Source organism: Lynx rufus, unplaced genomic scaffold (assembly GCF_022079265.1).
Source record: "Lynx rufus isolate CCGP_SWC_20201006 ecotype Redwood Valley unplaced genomic scaffold, mLynRuf1.p SCAF_2, whole genome shotgun sequence".
In the NCBI taxonomy this organism is placed as follows: Eukaryota; Metazoa; Chordata; class Mammalia; order Carnivora; family Felidae; genus Lynx; species Lynx rufus.
In genome coordinates, this window is record NW_025814834.1 from 203,542,458 (window position 1) to 203,558,095 (window position 15,638).

Genomic DNA, 15,638 nt, shown 5'->3' on the forward strand with positions numbered 1-15,638 from the left:
TTCACCAGCGCGTCCTGACTCTGGGATTCTTCCTTCCCTGCCTCAGTTTCCCCCTTTCCCTACCGGCGCGTCCCGGGATTGTTGCAGGATGCTTTTTTAACCTCAATGCCCAGGATTCGTTGTCTCGCCGCAAAGAATGAAGGGGGGGGGCACCGAATAAAATGAGCAGCCGGCAAAAGTTTATTAGAGTATAAGATCAGAAAGCAAGAATAGTAGGAAAGCTCTCTTTCCAGAGAAGGGAGTGAATGCCCGCGACTACAGGCAAGGGTCCTTGTTTTATAAGGTTTTGGTCGCCCCCCCCCTTCCGCCCCCACTCATTTCTTCTCTGGTTTTACCCTTATCGGCGTGATAACTCTAAATGCCTAGTCATTCCTTTTTGATTGGTTGGTTTCCATCGTATGAGGGGTGGTCCAGGGCCACACCGTTCCTTGTGGGTCATACATTTTATGGTCGACTGCTTATTTTTAGTCAGGTCTTTGGTCAAATTCCTGAGGGGAACCTGAGGGGGAGCAGGCGGTGTCTGTAACATTCTTAAGAGGAACCTTATGCCCCCGGGAGACTGCTGTGGTCAGACGCTCCCAGCCTTGTTTCAAAATATGTGTTTTTCCCCACCCAGGGATCTCATGTCCTAACCTTTCCCTCTCTGCCTGTTTTACCCTCTCTTTCCCTATCATAGGATCACTGCCCAAAGGAACTTCTCTCATCCTTATCTCAGGGTCGGCTTCTGGGGGAACCCAACCAAGATGAGCAGTGACCAGGATCACCTCTGTAAGGGCATGGAGATCACATCTGCCGCTGGCTCCGTCCCTACGGAAACCCCAGGAGGCAAGCAGCGGGGCATTATCCATTCCATTTTGCAGATGGAGACACTGAGGCTCAGAGAAGAGCAGTGATTTGCTCAAGGGCGTACCACCGTCAAGGAGAAGGGTTAGAACGAGGGTGCCCATATCCCAGGGTTTTGGCTTTGACCTGCTCTGGGCTCCTGGAGGGCCCTGAGCTGGCTGGGAGGATGGTCTCTACCCCCTCTGACTCCTGTCCCCTGACAGATGGGGCTGACTCTGGCCGTTACACGGGTCCGGGACTGTGAAGGGCAAATGGGCTGGTGGTAGGAATGGTCTGTTATTAAATCCATCCATCACCCTACAGGACTGACCTCATTCTGTCCTGGGAAAGCCAGTTTTGCCTGGGGGCAGCTTCAAGGGTGGGGGGGGGGGGTGGGATGCTGACCCAGCAGGAAAGGGTAGGTGAGGGCCATGCAAGGCCAGAGTGGCTAGGGCGCAATGAGGTCAGAGACAGCTCCTGGCTATCTGCGTCCCACAGTGTGAGGGCAGCCAGGGGCCCAGGGACAGGCAGAGCCATTGTAATGCCGATGGCCACCGGCACCCCCTGGGGCGGTGGCCTGAAGGGGGGGCCTTTAGGGGGTGGGGTCCTGCCTCTAATTCCCCATCACTGCCTCAGCCCACCAGTATCCCAGTATCCCAAACCCCAGAAGATGGGAGTCCGGGGCCATACAGGGGCCGTGACATGAAACTTGGACGTGCCCAAGGGTGCCCACTGGTTCACTATCCAGTGAGGGCACTCGACACATGGCTCGTGTCATCCTCAGGCCGCGGAGGGAATGTCCGGAGGCAGGCAGACCCGGGTCAGGTGTGTCTGAGCCCCTCCTCGCCTCGCTAACCTTAGTTTTCACGCTTGTGAACTGTGGTTAGTAGCAACTGCCATCTCGCGAGAGGAATGGGGGAGGATTTGATGATAGGTCCCGTGTAAAACTTGCTCAACTCAGAGCCTGGCATAGGGGACCCTTATTAAAGTGGCAGCAGCAATGATGACATCAGCACCTACGGTGTCCAGGGGGCTGTGCTGAGCACGTTACATGGATTATCTTTTTGTTTTAATGTTTATTTATTGTTCAGAGAGACAGAGGGAGAGGGAGAGGGAGAAGGAGAGGGAGAGGGAGAGGGAGAGAGAGAGAGAGAGAGAGAGAGAGAGAATCCCAAGCAGGCTCTGGCCGTCCGTGCAGAACCATGAGATCATGACCTGAGCCGAGATCAAGAGTCGAACGCTTAACCGACTGAGCCACCCGGGCGCCCGTTCATGGATTATCTTAATCACGGTCACGCCGAGGGAGAGGGACTATTGTTCGGCCTCCTCTTACAGGTAAGGAAGCCAGAGCTCGGAAGGGTGAGGTCCCTGGCCCAAGGTCACACAGCTGCTAGGTGGCAGAGGTGGGATTTGAATCCAAGTCTCTCCGCCTCGAAGGTCTGATGAGCAAACCCCCCTGGGCCTCCCCTTTGTACCCCCAGCCCCAACAAGTGAGGTCAACAACCCACTGGCTCGTTCATCTCATGGGGCCTTTGAGAGAGACTGCCGGGTGAAGGTTTACTGGAGGCCCAGAGAGGTCAAGGTACCAGCGGGGGGCTGCAGACACGATGGGACCAGAGCTGGGACTGAACCCCAAGGCGTCTGGCTCTCTGGCCGGACCCTCGTTCAGAAGCCTGGATGTCATCTGCAGCTCTGCTCTGGCCTTGCAACAGCCCTGCGCCCACCTCGCCCTCTCCCTTAGAAAGGCTTGGGCCCCGTGGGAGTTCCTGCATTTTTCTTCCCCCGGCCACTGAAGTGTGGGATTGAGGCCCCATTCTTTTCTCTTCCACTGAGAGGTAATTTGCCTGGAACACGTTGAGCACTTAAAAAAATTTGGTCACATTGCCACCATCTAGGTTACCATGGTGACCTGACTTTGAATTTTCTTCCCAGGGGGAGTTGGTAATAATTAATACAGCACTCAGCTCTGCTGCCCACAGCGAGTGTGGGGAGCATCACGGAGCTGCCCTGGGACTCACTTCCCCAGGGGAAAGCAGGGTCTCCTCCTCCCATCAGGGGCCTGGCGTTCCCCAAGGAGACAGGGAGGGGAGAGGACACCCCAACCCTGCCCACCTCTTCAGCAGCCCTGGCTGCCATGTCATGGGAGCCGGACTAGACCTAGACTGGAGAGCTCCCTTTACCAACGGAATTTGCAGCTCAAGAGAGGAAGTGACTTGTTCAAGGCCACACGACAGGATCCAGGCAGCAGCAGCCTCGGGCTGGAAGGCTGGATTCCCGAACCGTTCGTGGCTGCCAAGGTTGGGGAAGCCCAGCTCTGAAACTCTTCCCTCCCAAGTGCATTTGAGCCATTTGAGAGGGGGGAAGCATGAAGCATTGCCGTCTCTGGAGCCCAAGGCAGGGCCAGTGGCCCTTTGCTCGGTCGCTGTCCCTTCAGAGCTAAGTGGATTATAAGACAGTGCAGGGTGTCAGCAACCAGGCTCGGAGAGAGACTGGAAGAGAAAGTGGGTGAACTGGACGGGAAGGGGAACCTGGGAGGTGGCCCCAGGAAGCAAGCGGCCTTGGGCATTTCTGGAAAGGGTCCCCAAGAGGGGTAAGTGCAACGCAGGGGCATTCTGCCTCTCTGCTCCACTCCACCCACTCCTCCCCTTCATTTCTTGGTCCCCACTCACTCCAGCTCTGGATAAAGAGAAAGCCATGGAGTAGAAAGAATAAGAAGTCTCTTGAGTTCCTATTTCTCTGGTGGGGGAACTGAGGCTCATAGGGGCCTTAGAGAGGTCCACAGACCCATAGCCAGTAAGTATTTGAACTCACAGGAGTCTCTCTCTAGCGTCTGTGCTCTTTCACTGTGACCACTGGGGTAGGTTCTCTCCCTATTCCCACATCCCCCTGGTGGGCAGGGTGGCGGGCTTAGGGAAGTGTCAGCACCCAAGGAGGAGGAGGAAGTTGACTTCTCAAACTGGAGCAGGCATGGCTCAGGCAAAAAGCTAAGAACTTGGGAGCTTCGACTATGGCAGCCTGGTTGCGGCGAAAGGATAGGGAGAAGGTGTAAGAGGGGAATGGCTCTGAGATCTCTAGTCACATCCAAAAATAGGGCCCGCAGTGTTATGTTACCTCAAACAAAATAAAACAAACCTGGGACTTTAGCATGCTGCCACCAGGTGGCGGTGTCACTTGGCGGCTCATAACATTAACCGCCATTAAAATAAAAATTACACTCACTTTTCAAAAAAAGATAAAAGTCTAAAGAATTAGATTTGCCATTATTTCACATAATTTTTAACATTTAAGACTGTTTATTTTTGAGAGAGAGAGAAAGCGTGTGAATGGGGGACGGGCAGAGAGAGAGGGGACAGAGGATCCAAAGCAGTCTCCACACTGACAACAGAGAGAGCCCGACACAGGGCTCGAACCCAGGAACTGTGAGATCATGACAAAGCCGAAGTCGGGACGCTTAACTGATTGAGCCACCTAGGAACCCCTCACATAACTTTTAAAAACCAACATAATATTTCAAGAGAAAAACACCTGACATACAAGCTGGTTCTTTCCTCCTCGACCTTCAACTTTTATCTATCTACCTACTCTAAGCCCTGGGCTCTCTGGTCATTTATCTTCCCTTTCCTGTCTGACCTGGGTCGACAACTGGAGCCCATCCCTCATGGTTTCATGCCAACGCACCGGAAAGATCAGAGGACATGGGCTCAGCTCCTGTCCCTCACCTCAATTAGCTCAACTCGGGAGGTGGCCGTTTACACCCCAGGACACCCCACACCCCGTACAGCCGACTTTCCATACACCGCGGGATCTCTTCCCCGCTGGGTTTTAACTCTTGACTGCCCGCCACACCAGAAGGTTGATTCTCCCAGGCAGAGACCAGAGCCCGTCCATCTGTGTCCCTGCCTCAGATCCTCACCAGACTTCCTGGCACAAGGTGATGGCCAGCAGTCTGTTGAATACATGAATTCCCGTTTCACCGAGGAGAGAACTGAGGCTCCAGAGGGAAATGAGGAGGATGGGGATGATAATTATAATGATATTTGCTGCGTGTCTACTGTGTGCCAGACGTGTAGTAATTCACTAACTTCCCACGAGAAGTCCAGCAGGTAGAGACTAGTATCACACCCATGTATTAGGGAACCGAGGCTCCTTTGGGACGGGGAGCCGAGAGGAGGTATCCTTCGTCCATCTATTCATTTATTCGGGAAAAGTTTACCGCAGCCAGATGCCGGGTGTGTCTGGGATCCCTGGTACGCGCTGGTCCTGTGGTCAGTGAGCACCAGGGAAGCACCGCCCTGTGTCCCCTCTTCAGCTCGGCCAGCCCTCGCGTGGGGCTCTTCCCGCAGTGCCTCCCGTACGGCCCGCGACAGCGGACCAAAAATGGCTGCTGCCACCTTGAACTTCATACCCTCGCACCCAGGGGCAGTTTGGGTGTGAGAGAAAGGAAGGCTCTTGCCCAGAAGACGGACAACGTTTCTTCGAATCCCTTTGGCCCTCGCTGGGTTGCGTTTCCATCCCTGAACCAGTCAGGGTGACCTGAAGGACGCCTGGGCGGGCTGGCTCCGTCCCCAGAAGCGGGGAGGCATTGATTCCGGCCAGAGTTGCAGGGAGGCGAGTCCCCTGAACAAAAGGCAGGGTCCGGGGGGGGGGGGAGAAGCAGGTAGATGCTGGAGGTGGCCACACCTGCCCACTCACTCCTGTTTCCGGAAGCCGAGAACTTGCACAGACCCCCGCCTCGCTCTAGGGAACTAACTGCTGGGCCCTCCGAGTCAGGGAGCTCCCTGACTCCTCCCGCCCAGCTCCTCCTCTTGTCGGCTGGGACCTGGAGCCCAGACAGGGCCTCCGTCGGCTGGCCTGCCCGGAGCTGTGGTGACGGTCCACCCAGGAAGGCCCCTCGCCCTCCAGACCCTTCTTTGCACGCGCGTGATGTTCTGATGGGGCTGAATCACACTCCCTCTGCACACCTGGGCACAAAGCCCCTCGCCCCGATGGCTGAAGGAGGAGTCCCAGCTGGGGACCCAGGTGGGGGTCTCAGGGAGGCTGGGAAATTGGGGGCCAAATGCTTCTCTGCTTCCCGTCTGTGTGACCCTGCCTCACTGCGCCCCAGTTTCCTCACCCAGGGATGGTCTGAGCAACTGGAGGGATAGGGGAAGACGGGTTTGGGTCAAATCAGGAATTCAGTTTAAACGTCCTGAGTCAGAGATGTCAAGAGGCATCTGGAAATACAAGTCTGGAGCTGAGGAGAGAGGTCTAAGCTGGAGATTATGAATGTGGGTGTCATCAGCAAAGAAACAATTTAAAACTCTAAAACCCAGGGAGGTGAGATTGCCTGCGGGGGGGGGGGCGGGGGAGTGGGAGAGGTGATGCAGGCGCATGTGCATTAGCCCCTGTCCTCCTCGCAACTAACTCCCCTGCCCGCTTCTCATACTTTCCTCCTGAATCGGTGGTGAGGCGGAGGGAAGGGAGGGGTGAGGTCAAGGGCTAACCAGCCCAGAGTCTGGCAGGGACAAATCCACTGAATCTGGGGACCCTCTGACCTGGGGACCGTTTTCATCATCCCCATTTGGCAGATGAGGAAAGTGAGGCACAGAGAGTTTAGGTGACGTGGCCCAATCTCTTTCCAGCAGAAAGCATCCCGGGGTGGGTGGGCGAGTCACGTCAAGCCCCTCTGTTCTCACAGGGATTTGGTTTATTTGCAGTCAGCGCTGCTTAGCGGGCAGAGAGCAGGCTTACTCACAGGGCCTCCCCGGAGAAGCCTGTCTGTATCCGCTGTGCCAGCCTGCCCTGTGCCCAAAACATACCCCACGCCCCCGTTGGGCCGGTTGCTGTGGTGCCGGACGCATCTGTGGCTTCCCGGGGCAGTGGCTGGAAGGACACGCCGTCAGGAGAGGGAGCATGTTAGGCGGCCCGTTCCCACCTGGGGGCCCAGATCTAGAGGCCTGGAGGCTGCGACTTGCGTCCCCAAAGCTGTTTCTGGTATTTCAGAAAGGCTGCGCGAGTGACTTAAAAGGTCGAATTCTCTTGCTTTTCAGCTCCACTGGCCACGGCGGTCGATCGGAACTTCTATGGGCTGCATTCTGAACACGCACAACGTTGCCAGTAACGGATTCCTACGTGTAGTCACTTCTGTTTGTTGGCAAAATCCTGAAAACATGGAGCTCATGGGAGACGAGGATCTTCAAGGGGCTGGGGCGGTGGGAAGGCCAGGACCCCACTGCCCTGGGCTCTGGCTACTAGAACGATTGACGTGTGGGCTTCTTGTTCTCCAGCCCCACAGCACCTTGGTTTCTCTTCTGTAACCACGTGTGTGTGTGTGTGTGTGTGTGTGTGCGCGCGCGCGCGTGTGCTGGGGGCATAAGCTCTGTCTCCCACGTGGAGCTGAGGGCCCAGCACCTCCTTCCCCGGGCCCCTCTCTGTCCTAGGGATCAGCCAAGGGGAGGGCCTAGGACCCAGGTATGGACTCTTCCTCTGTATTGGTCGGCTTTTGTTCTAGTAACAAATAGCTCCCAGATCTCAGTGGTTTTTTTTGTTTTTGGCTCGTGGGCATGAGGGTTGACTTTGACCCCACTCAGCTCTCAGCCAGGCATGAGAAATACTGTTCTCCTGGCAGACAGAAGCAAGAGGCTAACCTGAACCACTCAGGTGCATTTAAAATCTCTGCTCAGATTGGGCCCATGTGATGTCCACTCACATTCCACAAGCCAGTTCTGACACCGGGGAGGGTGGAGGTGGAATTCTCTCCATGCGGCTGAAGTGGATAATTGGGGAACAGTGATACAAGTCTACCACAGTCTCCGGACTCTTGCTCAATACTCATTCACCCCAGGGGCAGGGCCCCGGCCCGAGAGCAGTTTTCTGCCTCCCAGACCCGAAGCTGGCTGACCCCTGTCCCTCCCAGCCGGCTTCTCGGCTTCCTGGACGTGCTCGCCTCCCTTTCCACTCAATTCCCTCTTGGATTTACACTGGCCACAGTCTGTTCATATGGCTTGCGATATAAAACACCTCAGATAAGAACACAAAATAACAACAAATTCGAGATGAGGCTAGCAGAGTTTCTTTTTGGAAACCGGAGGGCCAACACTTTAAATTGGTAAAGATCGGTGGGATAAATGTGGTTGGCAAGGGGACTCAGGACACGGGCCTTGGAGGGAAGCCCAGGGGTCACGAGGAAGGAGGGAGCTGACAAGGGTCTGCACAGGGAAGGCAGGAAGACAGACCCCCTTCCCTCACATCTCAACTTGGCCAGCTGAACACCCAAAGACCTGGCCCCAGCTCCTGGTCCCTAGATGCCCAGAACATATCCTCTGAGGCCCGAGCCAGGACAGAGGCTTCCTCTTATACTCGAGTTCGTTTCTCAACCTTGGCTGCATAGGAGACATCTCTGGGGAGTTAACAACAACAACAACAACAACAACAACAACAACGTTGTTCCTCCCCAGATTCCTCCACAGCCTATTAAATCAGGTTTTTGGGGGACCCTGGAGACCAGGGTGTGTAAAGAGCTCCCCGGGTGACTCTAATGAGCAACAGGGTGGGGACCCGAGGCCTCCCCCAAGCTCCATTGTGCCTGGAGAGGGATGTCAGCCCCTGCGATTTCAGATCTATGGGTATTTCCGCAGAAAAGAAAAAAAAAATAGTGTGAAACCTCGCCATTTTTATTTTTTTTTATAATTTTTTTTAATGTTTATTTTTGAGACAGAGAGAGACAGAGCACGAACGAGGGAGGGTCAGAGAGAGAGGGAGACACAGAATCTGAAGCAGGCTCCAGGCTCTGAGCTGTCAGCACAGAGCCCGACGCAGGGCTTGAACTCACAAACTATGAGATTGTGACCTGAGCCAAAGTCGGACGCTTAACTGACTGAGCCGCCCAGGCGCCCCTCGCCATTTTTAAATGTTAGCTCCAAGTTACTCAACTCTATGCAGGTCAGACAAAATGCGTCTGCAGGCCACTAATTCAGAACCTCTGGGCCATAAACCAAGTGTTAACAGCTCTGGGCTGCTCCCATCTGCTTGGCCGGCAGGAAGCGCTGGTGCGTGAGATCAGCAGCACTGGACGTGACCTAGGGCTGTGCTGAGATTGGGCATCAGGCCACGAGCTCTAGCGACAGGTGAATTACAGAGGTGACCGAGCCCTCACACGTCATCATCTACCCCTCGGTCCCCGCTAGGCCTTCCTGAGCATGCGGCCTACTGTGTTTCCCCCTCAGGTAGCTACCTGGGCAGAACCAACAAGCCACAGAGTGGGGGGCAAGTTCCGGCTGGGAGTTCTCTTTACCCCAACCCTGTGTTCCCCCTTGGGTTGTTGTTGGCTTTTTTTTTTTTGGTTCTGTTTTTGTTTTTTGAGTTGATGCTTTTTTTAGCTTTTAATTACACTTAAACTGTGTTTTTAAAACAATTACTGTTTTTTACCATAAAAGTATTATTACGTTTATTGTAGAACGTTTGGAATATGAAGTAGAAAGAAGAAAATGAAAATCATCTATAATCTTAACTGCCCCTTGGGTTCTGAATATGGAATGACTTCAGGACGTTCTGCAAGAAAGTTCTGCAAGAAAGTCCTTCGGGGTGTGGAGGAGGGGGGGCCAGGAAGTCGTCTTCTCTCCTGGGAACACATTTCCATTTCCCGAAACCTGGGATATTCAATACCTTCAAAAGTCTTGTCCATCCGAAATCTTCAGGGAAAACTATCTGCTGTCCCGCCGAGCAGCCGGGGGAGGTGAAAAGACTCCCATGTGCCCTCTGGTGGCAGCTGGAGGGGATGGCGTCAGGCCGGGCTGGGGCCCCAGGGCCAGCCCTTGCTCTCAAGTTCGTGGTTCTCAGAGTGGGGTTCCAGGACCCAGCCTCACTTGGGACCTTGTTAGAAACACACCGTTCCAGGCCCTACCCCGGACCTCCGGAATCAGAACCGCTGGGGGTGGGACCCTGCAATTTGGGTTTTAACAAGCCATTCGGGGGGTTCTGATGAACCCCGAAGTGTGAGAACCACTGTTCTAGGTAAGTACAGGCCTGGGACCGGAGGGCGTGTCAAACAGCTTCGGCCTGTGAGGACAAGCGGGAGGGCAATGCTGAAGACATGCTGTGGTGCTGCAGGGGCGGGTGCCAGGCCAAACCAGCTCATAAAGGTCCCTGGCCGCAGGCCGAGTGGCCTCCCTCTCCATCCTAAGGTGCCTGGGGGCAGGCGGGGCTCCCAGAGTGAACAAACCCGTCCAGGCTTCCCCAGTGGGGCTTAAAAGGCCACAACGCACTGTGTGGAACTAGGCCCGGGATTCTTAGGCCAGAGCTCAGAGGTACACTGGCAGGGGTCATTCCAGAAGCTGAGGGAACGTAAGTGCTCCCTCAGGTAAAGGCGGAGGAATGAAAAGCAAGCATTGAGACAGGAACAGAGCAGGGACAAAGGAGCCCGAGAGGAAAGGAGGCCAGCAGCGAAGTGTGGCCTCCTTAGTCAGATCGAAGAAGCCCCTCAAAAGTCCTTTTAACCTTCCTGGAGGAAACGCTTTATAGTCCGATTACTGCCAAAATGAAAAACCCACACTGACTCAAGACGCAGCTGTGCCAGAACTGGGGGAAATCGGTCTAAGGCTCCAACTGGGTGACGGATGGATGGGTGGCTGGACGGATGGATGGGCCCAGCAGGTTCCCTGCGGCAAGGATTCCCTGACGGAGAAGTGAGCGTCCTCTGCGCACTCGGCTGTTTAGGAAATCCCTGCCCCTGGCGAAGTCAAGCAGGCGTTTGTCGAGAAAATCTGACAAGAAAACAAGGATTCGGCAGAAACGAGACACAGGCAGATGTAAGATGTCATGGTAAATTGTCCCATCTTCTAGAAACCGTTCCGTGCACACTGACATTCTCACGGTACTGTTACGGAGACGCTGTTAAGAGGCGGTCTTTCAGGTTAACACGTCTAACCCGTTGATTAGCCTTATTCATTCAACACGCGTTTACTGAGCACCTACTACGTAGCAGCCATTGTTCTCGGTCACAGCAGTAAATAAACGGATGAAAACCCTTGCCCGCACAGAGCTTACATCCCGATGGGGGAGGGGAATAATAAACAAAATAAGCAAAATGTATAAAGCTCAGGGCCCATCATCTCCAGCTTGCTCATCGACTAGGCTCTTTTATATATGTTTATTTTTGATAGCGCGAGAGGGGGAGGGACAGAGAGACAGAGGGACAGAGGATCTGAAGCAGGCGCTGACGGCAGCGAGCCCCATGTGGGGCTCGAACTCACGAACTGCGAGATCATGACGTGAGCCACCCAGGCGCACCCCCCCCCTTCCCCTGCATCTACTAAGCTCTTAACTGAATTTTCAAAGCCTGAGAGTTGGCTTTTTCTGAACTAGAAGAGAGAGACAGTGCTTCGGTCTTCAGGTTAGGCTTCGAAACAATTAACACTGCAAAGCCACCAAATCACCTGGAGATTTGTTAAAATGCAGATTCGGCTGGGTGGGGTGGGGTGGGGTGGGGGCTGGGGAGAGCTCCCAGGGTGCTGTGGGGGACGCAGCTAGCCCCAGGAACAGGAATTCTGCCAGCTCCCTGCCCCACCACGACTCCTTGCTGCAGTTCTGGACTTGCAGGGGTAGGCCCTGGGTAGTTCGCAGTTCCCATAGCAACTCCTTCCAGCGAGCAGGGCCAGCAGGGCGACCAGGAACAATACTCCTTCTTAAAGGTGAGGAAACCGCACCCACCCCAGAGAGGTTGCGGGAGGTCACGGAACTGGATCCCAGTCTAGAGGGCTTGCCTAAGCCACCGGGCTTTGCGTGGCCTGGGGCAGACGGGGGCCTTTAGAGAGCGGTGCCCTCGGGCAGGTGCAGCAAGCCTGGGAGGAGGCCAGCTCAGCGGCAAAGAGAGCAACTAGACCAGGCACTTACCGGCTCAGAGGTCCTTGTAGCTGCCACAGGCCGCCTGGAAAACAGCTTACTATGCCCTTCACTGGACTGGCTCCCGGGTGGGCTTCCTTCCGGTTTACCTCTTCGGCTCCCTCTAACGTGCTGTGAATTTCGCAAGCAGCAGCCCGATAGCAGCTGTTAGACATGTTCGGCCCTCCCAGGTGGCTTTTGCCACGGCCCCATGAGTACAGCCAGGTGAGGCTGGCGAGCTGGGATGGGAGGAGGAAGGACGATTCCCTCCCCTCAGGCCCCGAGCCCCGAGGAACTGTTCCTTCTCACTTCATAGGATCCCCTGGAAAGATTGTCCCAGAGAATGGACACACAGCGGCTATTTCCTGGTCAGGTTGGAGGATGGCAATAAAGAGAGGTTATTCGGCCAGTCAAAACACACTCAGCCCTGCTCCTTCTGTAAATATTTAACCATCCAGAATGGCAAACACGGCTTTATGGCACGTAACGAATGTTTAGTGTATTCAGAAGCGGAACCCCTTTGTCATGGGCCTAAAACAACAAAGACAACAACTGGAGATTTTCTTGGTGTACAAGAACGTGCCGGTGAGAATGCCGTGGGCAGACACGTTCCTGCGGGAAGGCGAAGGCCAAAGCCAGGCCAAGGTGCTTCCCCCCAGGAGCTCTGCTCACGGTATGAAGTGTGGTGTTATCTGCAAGAGCCTAAGTGGCTGAGACTCAGGAAGGCCATGCAGCAACGGGGACAGAGGGTGAGGTGCCAAGAGCAGAATTTTCCAAAACTGGAGCCAAGATCAGTTGTAACAATGGCCAAGAGAGGAAAGCAGGAACCAAGAGAGGAGGCTGGCTTGTCAGAAGATGAAAACAGACAAAGCCTCTGGAAACAAGGGAGGGTTTAGAAGTGGCTACCTTGGAGGTCAGCGCAGGATCTAGAGCAGATAGGAAACCCAACAGGCTATCAGTCACAAAGCGGCCCCCAAGATTCTGGAAAACGGGAAGGAAATTTGCTCTCAGCATTTCCTTGCCAACTCCCTTCCAACCCCACCCCTGACTTGCCTTTTCAGGAGAGGAGGGTTGTACCAGAAAACAGGTCAGCCTTGGTTCTAATAGGAAGCCAGGGAGAAAGAAAGTGGGCAGGGATGGACCAGGAAGGAGGGAGGGAGGGAGGGAGGAGGGTGGGAGGGAGAATGAGTATGGATACGTCTTAAGTTGGACTAGAACTAAAACCGACTCGAGACCCTGGATGGATTCATCCCAAATCCTGTTTCTGCCCCACCACATAGGGGTGGGGGGGCACTGCCCCCTGACAGGGCCCGGGATGGGGAGAGAGCAAGGGCGACCATCGAAGGCCCATTCAGAACAATCTACCTTGTGGTCCCTCCTGCAAAGTTTAAAAAGGCAGAAAACTAGTTTTATCTGTAAGAAAATGTTTTTATTCTTTTGAACCCCACAGGAAAGAAAAAAAAAAAAAGAATGCAGCCAAGACCAAGTGTTTAACGAAAATAGTGTCCCAAAAGGCAGCAAAGTGGGGGAAACCTCAACACAAAGTCAGTGACAATTTTCCATGTTTTTGCACAAGGATGAAAAAAACCTATGACAGTTCTGAGTTAACACTTCCATGGTGACAATTACACAAGATGATTCAAAAATGCAAAGTGGCAGCAACATGCACACCTGGCTAAAGCTAGAAGTTTTTTTTATTTTTTCTTACCCCCAAATAAGATCTGTGATTAAAAGGATGATTCTTTTTAATACTTCGATTTTGCTGACTTGCGCGTCCCACTTAATCTGCTTTAAATATGACGAACACGCCAATTGACAGGAGATTTGAGAAGAACGGTGTCCTTCCAGAATCCATGGCAAGGAAGCAAAACCAATCTATTTGGTTCCTTAATTTTCCTAGTTTCCCAATACAATTTTGCCTCGCCCCTCCCTCTCCCCGGCCCTCCCCCCGCCCCCACCCGGATTCTTAAACACTTCCAAAAGTGGCCAGTGCAAACACTTTTCTACCAGTGTCTAATATACACTTGAAACCGAAATCTTTGTGCAGAGTTTTGAGTTTAAAACTCTTAAAAACAAAAACAAAAACAAAAACAACAAACCCTCCTTGGCACAAGAGCTGAGGAATAGTCAAGTTTCTTTTAAATCATCCAACACAAGATGATGAAGGGGGAAAAGCACAGTTAAACGAAAGGAGATTAAAAAACGAAACCCAACAAACCCGAACCCGGAACTGCAGCTTTCCTTGGCTGTCTCTGCAGGTCTGTGGCACACACACACGGCCCGGCTCCCCGCCCCCAGGTGCTTGCCTCGAGAAGTCCAGAACACCCGGGTGCTTTCTCTGAGAGGACACGGGATGCAGCCGGGGTGGCGTCCAAGAGCCCAGCTACACGCCAGTTGTACAGCAGGATCCGCAGTGAGCTCGACACAGAGAGAAGACAGATGACGGGGAAGGGGGAAGGTAGTTTAAAGTCATCAAGTTTCCTCTTGAAATGTCTTTTCCCAAGGCACTGCTAGCGATTTTCTAGGACTGCACACCCGAGGGGGATAGGAGCATTTCAGACTCGACCCCAGGGACGCTCGAGAGCTAAGTCCCATCACCTGGCTCCCCTCGGCTTACGGGACACTCCTGGGGCCGGTCTGCTCCTCGGAGGGGTAATCACCTTTTGTTTTCTGTCATGTCAATAATCATCTTGGGGAATGCAGCTATGAGAGCAAAGCTGTGTGAGGTTATTAACCCTTCCACTCTAAAAAAGAAACGCTTCTGTTAGCATCCCACGTGAATCCAACGTGCAGGTTTTGCTTGCTTATTTAAGAACAAAACCGAACAAAAATAAAGGATTGGGAAGCAAAAACCCTGCTCTTGTTTGTTTGTCTGTTTTCTTCAAGAGGAAACTGTAAGAATACATAAAAGGCAAAACGGGCTACTTGAAATCCAAGAATGGTTTTAATGTGTTGGCCGAGAAAAATAAACTGCAAAGTTCTGTGAGGTCTTCTAAAAATTTACAAGAAAAACTGATGGGCAGTTCTAATCAGACTTGGATGTTATCTTTCCCCCCTTTTTAAAAACGACAACATATACAGTCCCACAAAATACAATATAAACTTTTTTTTTTTTTTTTTTTTTTTTATCTGGACTGCCAGAGACGCTCCTTTGTGATGCCTTCTGGTAACCAATGGCTGGGCAAAAGCCACAGCTGGCCTTCATTTCTTCAGGGGCTGGTAAACAGAGGCATTGGGATCAAGTCCGGAGGGGCTGGTCTCCACAAATTTGGAAGAGTAGTGGGGGGAAACGGGGCTCAGGGGGCTGGTCGTGGCGCTGTACGTTATGCTGGGCATGACGGCCATGACTTCGGCTATCTTCTGTTTAAGGTCCTTGATTTCCTGGTCTTTCTGAAGAATTTGTCCTGAAAGAGCAAAGACCCACCGTGAGTGAGAAGGGAGGGTCCCTCTAACACAATGCCCTCGAGGAGGCCCAATCCCAAGTGAGTTCGCCTCCAGCTCTGATGGCTTCTAAGGGTAGGAACTTTTCCTGTTAAGGGCCAAACAGTAAATATTTTAGGCATTGCGAGCCACACACTTTGTTTTCTTTTGTTTTTTTTTTTTTTAAGTTGATTTATTTTGAGAGAGAGACAGGGAGCACAGTGGGGGAGGGACAGAGACAGGGAGAGAGAGAATCCGAAGCAGGCTCCATGCTGTCAGTGTGGAGCCCGACTCGGGACTCGATCTCATGACCTGAGCCGCAGTCAAGAGTCAGATGCTCAACTGAGTCACCCAGGCGCTCCCCCCGCCTTTTTCTAACATGCAAAAACCATTCTCAGCCCATGGGGAATACAAGAACAGGTGGCAGGCCAGTCTGGCCTGTGGGCCGTGGTTTTACAGGTGTTTAAAAAGGGATTCTGTTTATGGAGGGGTGACAGGCGACACATTGAGCCACGTGTGGAGCACGGCAGTCACCCACG

The 15,638-nt window shown here is 53.4% G+C and overlaps 1 protein-coding gene across 1 annotated transcript in view; it reads right to left on the reverse strand.

Annotated features, from left to right (window-relative positions):
• Nucleotides 1-14,604: 14,604 nt before the first annotated feature.
• The window catches only part of MACO1 (macoilin 1), a 63,856-nt gene continuing 62,822 nt past the window's right edge, over nucleotides 14,605-15,638 (reverse strand). The window contains exon 11 of the mRNA XM_047083613.1: nucleotides 14,605-15,083. Within this exon, the coding sequence (XP_046939569.1) occupies nucleotides 14,881-15,083 (203 nt within the window). The 3' untranslated portion in view covers nucleotides 14,605-14,880. The remainder of the gene's footprint in view (nucleotides 15,084-15,638) is intronic.